The 12,032-nt window shown below is 23.6% G+C and overlaps 1 protein-coding gene across 2 annotated transcripts in view; it reads right to left on the minus strand.

The window, feature by feature from the left end:
• Nucleotides 1–331: 331 nt before the first annotated feature.
• The window catches only part of LOC117177540 (tyrosine-protein phosphatase non-receptor type 11-like), a 101,945-nt gene continuing 90,244 nt past the window's right edge, over nt 332–12,032 (minus strand). For both annotated transcript variants that reach the window (XM_033368327.1, XM_033368328.1), the window contains exons 16-19: nt 6,270–6,416; nt 6,072–6,183; nt 5,767–5,931; nt 332–1,086 (exon numbers count right to left, since the gene is read on the minus strand). In XM_033368327.1, the coding sequence (XP_033224218.1) occupies nt 599–1,086; nt 5,767–5,931; nt 6,072–6,183; nt 6,270–6,416 (912 nt within the window). In that variant the 3' untranslated portion in view covers nt 332–598. The remainder of the gene's footprint in view (nt 1,087–5,766; nt 5,932–6,071; nt 6,184–6,269; nt 6,417–12,032) is intronic.

Below are 12,032 nucleotides of genomic sequence, written 5' to 3' on the forward strand. Positions count from 1 at the left end.
TAAAAAAAAAACAGTTGAATTAAACAAAAAAGTACGACTTTACAAGACGAGTTAATTTTTCCATTGAGGATGATTTTTCAGTCAAGAGAGAACAAAATTTGCAAACAAACTCTTGAATTTTATAACAAAAAGATTAATTTTCTACCAAAAGGAACAAATCTTCAACAAAATACATCAATTTTCCACTAAAAGCAATCAATGTTTATTCAAAAATAAAGCAGTTAAATTATCAGTTAAAAAAAATAATTTCAAACGAAACAAAACAAAGAAAATTTTCAACAAAATATTTAAATACAGTAATATAAAGCTACTTTTGCAAATAAATAATCATCGCTATTAAATTTTATATTGCAATTAAAAAAAAAAAAAAAATTAATCGCGTACTCGAAACCATTCCCTGACTTAAAAAAAATTCCCTGATAATTTCAGGTAGAGTAGACACCCTGGATTTATTTATATAGACATTATATTTTTGTGAACAGATTTCACCGAAAATTTCAATCTTATAGTAAAATTATTAAAAATATATTGCCCTAATCTTTTATACTTTTCCGTTAATTATAAAAATATAGAAAAGCTACCTCGACCAGTCTTAAGCTCAACCGTCTCCGCCTCCAGCTTCTTGAATGGACTTCGTCTTGATTTTTTCTTTATCGCTTAATTCTAGTTTACGAGTTTCCTCATCGCACTCATCAGAAATGGCAGAATCTCCTTTAGCTTGATCGAAAGAAACAAAATCCAAACCACTTTCCAACATCGTCTCTTCCTCTTTCAAATCCTTGTTCTCTATTTCCAACCGAGCAATATCTGTCGTTTCTTTTATTTTCTTAGAACTCAATTCTATCCTCGGAATTGTGACATTTGTCGGCAATTCTCGAATTAGTTCAATCCTTTCTCGTCTGTTTCCCTCGCTTAAACGCCTCCTTTCCTTCTGCTTGGCTCCGCTTAACGTAAAATGGAAAAGTGGGCCGAATCCGATACCGAGTGATCCTCCGAATAGAGAAAATGGAAGCATAACTATAACTAAAGCGACTCCAATGAAGAGTAAAAGCGTCACGACCCATTTCATTGGCCACGACATTCTTCCTGCAAAGATATTATATATATATATATTTTTTTTTTTTCTTCAAATTTCAGTCATCACAGTACTTCTTGTCGTCAAAAAAGGTGTATAGGTGACACTTTTTTCTAAAATAGGTGACAAATAGGTGATAAACAAATGTGAAATAAGACAAACAAGTTGTAATTTGTTGTAAACTGAGAGATGCCTAGAACTTTTTTTCTTTGATTAAAACGGTCACCCTGAAAATGGAGTATTTACATTTCCACTGAGAACTAATTTTCAATTAAAAAAATAAATAAAAACTATTTTTTTACAAAACCATTTAATTGTTTATAGCATAGTTAAATCCGTCACCAAATTGTTGATTTTTCAAACAAAAAGATGAATTGTCTGCATTTTTAAACCATAAAAGTTCAATTTTTAACCAAAAAATTAAACAGATGAATTTCTACGGAGAAAAATTAATTTTTAATTAAAACGACAACGATAAAAACGAATTTTCTACAAAAAGTTTAATTTTGTAGGAAATTTTCTAATTTTCAACAAAATATTTTAATCCTCAACCAAAATGGATCAATCTTCAATTAAGAAGTTGCATTTTTAACGAAAAAGAGATGAAATTTCTACAAAAAAGTGAATTTTCTACCAACAAGAAATTTTCAGTCAAGAATGAAAAATAATGTTGAGCAAATTGTTGAATTTTCAACAAAAAAGATTAATATTGATCAAAGAATGTTATAGTTCATATTTCCACTACAAACTTTAATAAAAAAGAAAAAACAGTTAGATTTGACCAAACAGTATACGTTTCCAACATGGCTGGATTTGGATAAAAAAAGTTGATTTTCTACCAAAAAAATACGAATTTTCAACAAAAAAAAAACATCATTTTTTAACCAGAATGTGGAATTTTTAACCAAAAATGGAGTAGATAAATTATCATTGAGAATGAATTTTTAATAAAACAAAAACGAATCTTCTACAAAACAGTTGAATTTTATAGCAATTTGTTGAATTTTCAAGCCAAAAAGCCTAATTCTCTATCAAACAATTTAATTTTAAAAACAAGAACATAAAATAACAACAAATAAGTTAATTTACAATTAATCAGTTGATTTTTTTAACAAAATATTTGTATTTGTATTTTTAAAAAACTTGTTTACAACAAAAAGATTTTTTAGTTTGATTTTTTAACCAAAAAAAAACCAACTTTCAACCAAAATTATGAGTCTTCAACGAAAAAAAATGAAATTTAGAAAAATTCGTTCAACTTTCAACCAAGGAGTGGAATTTTTAATGAATAACTTTTTTGTTTCAAAATTCTACTTTTTGGTTACAAATTCTACTATTTAGTTAAAGATTTAACTATTTTATGGAAAATTAAAGTCTTTTGTTAAAAAGTAATCGTTTTTGGACGAAAAATTATATTGTTTGGCAGAAAATTCATTTTTTAAAAATTGAAAATCCATATTTTTTGGCTGCAAATTCATATTTTTTTATTGAAAATTAATTCTTTTTATTTGAAAAGTCTATTATTGTATTTTTGTTTAATAAATAATCTCTTTTACTTAAAAAACATACTTTTTGTGAAAATTCTACGATTTTTTTGAAAAAGTCATCGTTTTTGGTCGAAAATTTATACTTTTGTAGAAAATTCATATTTTTTTTGTTGAAAATTCACCTTTTATATTCAAAAGTTTATATTTTTTATTGAAAAGTCTGCTATTGTATTTTTGATGTTTAGTTCAAAATTCTACAAATTGTTTAAAGTTTATTTATTTTATTGAAAATTGAACTAGGTTCTTAAAAAGTCACCTTTTTTTTAAATTAACCTCTTGGTTCAAAAAATCTATTTCGATTGAAAGTTAGTTCCTTTTATCAAAAACAAAACAAACAAAAAAAGTACTATATTTCTTTTTCAGAATTAATCTGAATGCAACTATTTTGTTCAAAAGTCATATTTTTTTTTCGAAAATTGATACTTTTTGGATTGAAAATTCTCTTTTACTTTAAAAATCGTCTTTTTGGTGGAAAATTCAACTACTTGCTAAAAAAATATCACCTTTTGGTTAAAAATTCTACGATTTGGTTGAAAATTTAACTGTTTTGTTAAAAAGTCATCTTCTTTGGTTTAAAATTGAGCCTTTTTTATTGAATGCTAATTATTTTTCTTTGAAAAAAAATTCTATTTTTATTTTATAATTAATCTAAATTCAACTATTTTCTTAAAAAGTAATCTTTTTTATCAAAATAACTCAGTGATCAGTGCATTTAGATTTTGAATTATTGATCATAATTATATAAATCGAATCTACGGAAAAGAATCATTAATAAATGTTTATTTTTATTTTAAATGATTAAATTATGTCTTTTAAAGAATAATCTAAAAATCCAAAATTATTCAGATTTTATTTTAAAAAGTTAATTTTAAGTTTTGAAGATTTAAAAATATATCGAAAAAGAATCTGAAAGATTTTAAAACAATTTTTTTAATTAAATTTTTTTTTTGATTTATAGAATGTACATTTTTGATGATTTAGAACAAAAAATGAGAAGCCTTTTTAGAATTTGTGAAGATTTTAAGAAGACAATAAAATTGTCTCAAGATTCCTGGTAAAATTTTTAATGATTTCTTTATTTTGAAGAAGGGATTCTAAACGAAAATTGAATCAAAATTACAAAAAAATTCTAGTATGCTTGATAAATATTTTTAACTATTTAAACAATTCCAAGTTATTTTTAAACTTGTGAAAAATTCCATTTTTTCAATGTAGATTGTTGAAGATTTGGAAACAGGAAGCTGGATTAAAATTACGAAAGGTTTCAAGAGAATAAAAATGTTTTCTTTAAATTCCAAGAAAAAATGTTAAATGATTTTTTATTGTGCAAAATTAACTTTAGGTTAATGTTCTAAAAGATTTCAAGGTATTTCCAAAAAAAATTGAAAAATAATCTGGGAGTCTCGAAGGCAAATTTTTCTGTCTTTAAAAAATTCTAAGAAAAATACTAAAAATTTTTAAAGACATTTAGAACGATCAGATATATTAAAAAGATTTTTAAACAATGTTTAATTTGATAATTATAGAAATTTGGAGAAAAATGTAGATTTTTTAAAATTTTGTAAAAAAGAAGCTTTTTATGAACTTTTATAAATTAAACAGTTCAAAGATTTTTTGTTCAAAATTATAAATCCACGCTATCATTTTCAATGCACTGATTAAAGAATGAATCAGTGAATTTTTTAATTTACAAAATTATATCATTTCGAGCACCTTCAAGTTAAAAATTTTTAAAAATTGCACGATTATTTCTTTTTAAATTAATATTCTCTAGATTAGAAGTTTAGTTGTTATTTCGACATCGAAATTAAACAATTTCACTTACAAATTAAACAATTTTCAAATAAAACAATTAAAATTGTAACATTCTAAGTATAAATTTAGAGGAACGACTAAAAAAATCCGAAAAATAAAACTGCCAACATTATAAGATATCCAACATTATAAAATTGCCGATACAGGAAAATTTCCGAACAATAAAATTCCCGAATCTATACAATTGAAAAATTGTTTTAGTAATAAATGAATGATAAAATAACAAATATTTTGGTCAAATAAAAGTATTTTATATATTATTTTTTAGTTTAGTTGAAACTGAAAACTAAATGGAATATTTCAGAGTGTAAGTTCCTAAAATGATTGAAATCTAAATTTTTATTAAACGTAAAAAATGAAGATTTAATGTAAAAATTGAGTGGACAAACTTTTCTAAAATCGAAATAAATTCACCTTTATTTTCACCGTCCAAAATGGAAAAAAATTCAATTGTAAGCCTTTTAAATTGAATCATTCTAAAAAAATCCTCAAAAAGACAGTAGTTTAAAATGGGAAATAATAAAAAATAAAATGTTTATTCTTGAAATTTGAAACTTAGGCAAATCCGAACTTCATTTAAGATTTAAAAAAATTCAATTTTAGTTATTTTCAAATTTAATAATTTTATATTTTAACATTCTACATAGTTTAATTTCAATTTTAAACGTATAAAACTTTCTGGTATCTTAAATTCTTCGAAATCGTACATTATCCAAATAAAAGACTTTTAGTTGCATACTTTTCAGTTTCAGGGATTTGTGATTAAACAATTTCGAATTTAATAACTCCAGAATAAATTCAAAGCAAAGAACAACTAAGGCAATAATTTCTTAAATTCAAGTCTTAAAAATTAGCAGATTTTAAAACTTTGCATTGAAGACAGAAGTTTTTTTTTAATATTCCAATATGTTGAAAATTTCAAACTTAGATAAAAAAAAGAATAATTTTTTTATCGAACAATTGAATAATTTCCTTTCAATTTTAGAATTCTGAATTTTCACGGTAAACGCTAATGTTCCAATTCTGCTCCATCATAAGTTTAAATTTTGCGATTAAAATTGATATAGTTGTAAGTCGGCAAGTATAATTTAATTTTAAAATGATTAATTTCTAAACCATTAAATTTACTTAAATGAATAAAATTTTTTAAGGGTTTCAGTACAACAAATTTTAACATCAGAACATATAAAAGATTTTGTTTAAAACCTATGATACATTTTGGAAAATGATTAAAGTTTTTTTGCTGAGAAAACCACAATTAGTGCACGCGTAGCGCGCGCAATGTTCTAATATTTTCAAATTTAAGATTATACTGAAAATATGAATTACCAGTGGCATTTTCAACGAAGTTCCCGACCATGTGTCCAGCTAAACTCACAGGATGAATAATAAAATTAGTGCACATATGAGATAAAGCGTGAGCTGGTGTCACTTGAGCGACTGGATCAATCGTCCTCGCCTCAAAATACTTTTCACATTCAAATGTGCTTTCTTCTGCAAATAAACAAAAAATATTTACAACTTTGCTCTAAAATAAAGGATAAAAATCAAGATTATTTTATTAAATTAAATTAATTTATTAAATTAAATAATTAATTAAATTAAATTGAATTAAATTTAAATTGTTTGCTTACTAAATGAAATTTTCGAAATAATGTATTGGATCATGCTCATTTTGTCGGGTTGACATTCCAGCGGCAGGTTTGCATAAACCATTTGTTTTGCTGTTTGTTTAATTTCAGCCTCCTACGAAAATAATTTTTAATTAGACAATGAATTAGTGGAAAAGACAAATATAAATTTAAATACAGCACTTTGATGGCCTAAGATACCTTAATGAGTTGGTACCACGTCATGAAAAAACTGATGATGATAATCATATCAAAGATGAGAAAAATTATCGTTCCTCTCGTCCACGTTACGAATCTGCTTAAAATTATTATACTTATTGCGACTAGTATTCCAATACATGTGTTCCTCTGTAAAATAATTAATTGAAAATTAGGGAATTAAAATAAAAGCAGGCCTCGCAGTCAAATATAGGAACCAAAGGGTAATTTTTCTCACGATTATAGGGTTCTTTTTCATGCTAAAAGGGTAAGAAATTCAGGATAAATACATAAAATTTCAAAACAATTTAATTTAAATTTAAAATAATTCAAATTAATTGAATTTTTTTCAATTTAATAATCCCATTGATTTCTATAAAATCGGAATACATTTAGAGGAACTTAAAGTAAACGAGAAGAATGCGATGAAAGTTATCAAAATTTAAGATGAATTTAGAAGAATTAAAATGAATTGAAAATAATTTGAAAATACTTAAATTTTTAACCAAAAAAGATAAATTTTCAAACAAGAAGATTAATTTTCTACCAAAAAGTCGAGTCTGTAACTAAAAATTAATCTTTTACAAAAAAACAAATATATTTAACAAAGTAGTTTAATTTTTAAACAACGAAATGAATTTTGAACGAAAATTAATGATTTTGCAAAACAAGAAGAATAATTTTCTAACAAAAAGTCCATTTTTAGGGTGTCCGTTTTAAACGACGAAATCAATTCCCGATTTTTTTTCGGTTCGCAAGCATTTTTCACGGTCAATGAAATTAAAAAAATGGAACACTAAAGCAATAATTCAGGCGTATAAACTTGAAGGTACTAACAATTTTCAATATAAAAAAATATAAATCCACGTTATCATTTTCAATCCTCTAAATTAAAAAATCAATCACTGGACTTTAAAATTGTTCAAAATTATATAATTTTAAGGAATTTGAAGCTAGAAACATCAAATATTGAAAAAAAATTAACTGAACACTTCTAAAATTAGAAATTCAATTATTTTCTTTCTAAATAGTTTAAAGATCCTTGGAAAGCTTCAAAACTTTATTTCAAAATCTTAAGAAATCTAGAAGTTATTTTTAATTGGTTTTAAATTTAAAATTATTTCGAAAATTTTTTTAGAACTTCTAAATATCTGTCAAAATGAATTGCATTTTTTCTACGATTTTCATAAAATCCTGCACATTTTAGAACATTTCTTTACAATTTGGATGTATAAATAACAATTGAACTCTTATTATTTTTAGACGAAATTTAAGAAATTTTAAGAGATATGTAGAAGTTTTGAAAAGATTCAAACTTAATGTAAAACTTGAAATGATAGCCTAATATAAAACAAAATGTAGATTTTCGCATATTTTAAGCAAACAAATTAGATTCCCTTCAAGAATTGTGAAAGGCTTCAAAAGAATAAAAACATTTTCTTAAGACTCATAGGAAAATTAAAAATAACTTTTCATTTTGAGAAATTATTTTAAGATTTAATATTTTAAAAGTTTTTCAAAGATTTAAACATTTTCAAAAATGATTCTAGAAGATTTTAAGAAAACTTTCTAAAATTTGCATGATAATTTTTTATCTTTTTAAAACTCCTAAATATCTCTTAAAATTACTCAAATTGTTTTCTACAAATGTTCATTTGTAAATTATAAATAAAAAATCTAAAAATTCACTTACAAATTAAGCATTTTTCAAATACAACAATTAAACTTGTAACGTTCAAAGTTTAAAGGCTCTTCGAAATTTTAACGATTCCAGGTTTTCTATGTCAAACAATTCAATTAAAGATTGTTTACTTTTAAATATTTGGTTTCAATTTACTTGTCTTAAATTAAAAATCATATATTTCTAAATATTCAATAATTAATCTTTTTTTTTATTAAAAGTTTCAAATTGGATGGGTTAAAAATTGAATATTTTAGACTGAAACAATAATCTAAATTTAATAAAATCCTTGAATTAAGAATATATTATTATGAAGTTATTTTTACGTTGAAAATAGTTTATAAACTTTCAGTCACACGTTCACATTTGTTTAATGACTAAGACTTTCAAATTGAAACCGTTTAAGCTTTAACGTTAAAATCTGAAAATTCTTAAATTTTGAACTGGTTTAAAATCGTTTTGTCAAATCGTTTTTGTTCACTTCTTATTACTTAAAGTAAAGATAAATTTAAAAAAAATGTATTTATTCATTAAATAAAAATGTTTTTTATCCAAAATTTTCAACATCAAACGCTTTTATTTTTTATTTGTTAAAGTCTTTAAGAAAGCATTTGAAATTTCATTAAATTAAAAATGTAAGCTTAGAAATAAAGATTTTAAACTGAAATTTGTTAAATTAAAAAAAATTTGAATTACGCATTGTAAGCTAAATAATAGCATAATTGAAAAACGATTCCACTAATTATGTAAAAACTGTTAAAATCGAACGTGGACAGACTTTTCTTCTACAAATTTGTAAAATTACGGAAAAAAATTCACGGTCATTTCCCGGTTTTTCCCGGTCATATCCCAGTCCAGCGGTCACCCTGATTTTCAAACACACAGTTGAATTTTTAACTAATAAGATCAATTTTCAAGAATAGAAAAACGAATTAAAACAAAAATTGTTAAATTTTCATCTTAGAAATGATTTATCAATGAAAAATATTAATTTTCAACCAAAAGAAACGAATTTAAATTCATTCATTTTTAAACTAAAAAAGGCGAATTTTAAACCAAAAATGGTTCATTTAAATTTCCAGTTATCAATTTTTAACGAAAAACAACTGATTTGCATGAAAATAGTTTATTTTAAACCAAAGAGATGTCTAAGAATTTGAGATGAGTTTAAACACTTTAAGATGAATTGAACACTTTTAAGCAATTAAGAAAAATTCAAAGCGCAACCCAAATAAATTGCAAAAAACATTTTAAAAAATCTGAAAAAGTCATTAGAATCTTTAAAAATATCTGATAAATTGTAGGTCTTGAGAATGTCTACTCAAATCCTGAAAAAAATTCCCCGACAATTCCAGGTTTTTTCCAGGTATAATTTTTTTACGAATTTATTGTAAATAATGTTTTTTTTCTCTAGTTTCTCGGAATTTAATTAATATCACAAGATATTCTTGAATATTTTAGCACGACAGACTAACTAAACAATCAAATAATACTTAAAACATAATTATTTCTTAAATTTGTCTCTAATATCCATGAATTTGAATAATAATTCAAAAAAATGTTTATTTTATCTACTTACATTTGAAATCCGGTACATATTTAGGCCAAATAATGTTGGCACTATATTAAATTCAATTTAATTCGTTTCAAAATCCTAACTTTTCAAATAGAAATTTCGATTTTCAAACACATTGATGAATTTTTAAACACATAGTCGAATTTTCCATCGAAAAGAGATTAATTTTGTACAAAAAAAAAAAAAGATTTTTTAACTAAATATATTATCAATCGAACAGTTGAATTTTCAACTGAAAACATCAATTTTCAAACAAATAGCTGAATTTTGACCTAAAAAAGGTTATTTTTTAAACTCAAATGATGAATATTTAACTTGAATATTTGAATTTTTAACCAAAAAGATGAATTTTTTACTTCTAAGGCGATTTTTCAACCAAATACATAAATTTTCAACAAAATATTTGCATTATTAAATACAAAAAGACAAATTTTCAACCAAGTATTTGAATTCTTAACAAAAAGGAACAAATTTTAACCAAAAATGAAATTGTTAAATTATAAACAAAAAATATGAATTTTCAACTAAAATGATGTAATTTTCAATTTAAATAGTTAAGATTTACCATTAAAAAAAAAACTATTTTTCAATAAAGTAGTTATATTTTCAAACAAAGTGATGAATTTTTGACTAAAAAGATGAATCTTCAACTAGAATAGTTCAGAAAAATAGTTAAAGTTGCAACAAAAAATACGAATTCTGAAGAAAAAATCTATTATTTGATAATTTAACCAAACGGGTTTTAAATTTTTAATAAAAAAACAATGGGATTCAACCAAAAAGAACGAATTTTCAACAAAATACATGAATTTTCTACCAGATAATTGAATATTCAGACTGAAACCGATCAATTTGTATCTAAAAACGGAAAGAGTTGAATTTTCAATTAAAAAATTAATTTAAAATAAATCGAATTTTCAACAAATTAGTTCGATAAAAAAATATAAAGCTACTTTTATAAATGAAAAAGCATTGTTATTTAATTTAATATTGCAATTAAAAAAATAATGTATGCTTTCAAAAAAATTCTCTGACATTTCCAGGTTTAAAATTTCCTAAAATATTTAAAATCCTTTGATATCCCTAAAAAATTTAAAAAATTTCCGAAAATGCCTGTGAATCTTTTATAATACACTACAATAGTTCAAATCCTTTGAAATCCTACTAAATTACTGAAATCAATTAAAAAACTATTTGCACTTTTGCAAAATGCCAAGGAATTTGAAAAAAATGTTTTAAAATTCTTTTAATCCTTTAATCACTTTATCAACTCATCCTCGGCATCAATTAAATAAGATATTTTTAAAAATTCATTGAAATAAGTATAATTTAATAAATTTAGAAGAATTATTTTTTTTAAAGAATTCTAAAGAATTTGACGGAATTGAGACTAAATCAATAAGAATTCTGAGTGAATTTCAAAAAAATCTAAAATCTCTTCAAATCTCTGAAATACCTCACTTCTCGAGAATAAATTCTTTGAAATCCACTAAAATATTATAAAATCCTGTGAAATTCTAAAAAATATTTAGAATACCGCTTAGAGCTTTAAATCTCTTAAAATTATTGAAATCCTCGGGAATCTTATCAAATATTTAAAAAATTTTAAATCCTATTGGCTCTTTTCAAATCGTGTTATATCTTCCGAAATTCAAGGAAATTTTTAGCCCAAAATATTTAAAGCCCTTTTAAATTATTGAAATCAATTGAAAATTTGTTGGAATCATTTTATTTGGAAAAAAAATCCAAGGCATTTTCTGGAGTTATACAACATTTCAAGAGATGTCAATAAATTTTAGTGTATTTTTAAAAATGTGAAGGAATTTTCAAAAGATTAAAAAAGTTTCAAGGTATTTTGAAATATTGCTATTTTGCTTTAATGAATAATTCCTTGAAATGTTTTATAGATCTGCAAAATTCTTTGGGATCGTTTAAAATAGAATTATTAAAACATAAAATCTAAAACGTTTCCCTCAAATATTTCAAATATTTTGAATCTCTTTCGAATCATTTGTAATCTTTTGGAATACTTCGCAAATTTATAAATATTTCAAAATATCCTAAACTAATTGAAAATATCTTGAACTATTTCTGGTTTTAAATATTCTTGTTCATAAATTCTTCAAAATTAAAAAATATATATTCAAAAATTTTAAATACCATTAAATCGTTGAAATCCTAAGAATTCTGATAAACTTCCTTGGAAGTTTTAAGAATACCATGTAAAGTATTTAAAATCCTCTGGAATTTCTTCAAATCATTTGAAAATTTTTAAAAATGACTTGGAATTTTAAAAAAACTCTAAATAATTTTTAATTCTTTGAAATCTTTTGATAGTCCTCGCAACTTTTTAAAGCTCTTGACAATTGCTTGAAATTTTTACGAAATACCCTAAAATCTTTCAAATCATTTTAAGGGCATGTGACACAGCTAAATACCTATATTACCGACCACAGTTTTTTAGTTCACTGAATGTTTTTTTGAACCTAAGAACTTTTTTTGTAAATAA

Source organism: Belonocnema kinseyi, chromosome 7 (assembly GCF_010883055.1).
Source record: "Belonocnema kinseyi isolate 2016_QV_RU_SX_M_011 chromosome 7, B_treatae_v1, whole genome shotgun sequence".
NCBI lineage: Eukaryota > Metazoa > Arthropoda > Insecta > Hymenoptera > Cynipidae > Belonocnema > Belonocnema kinseyi.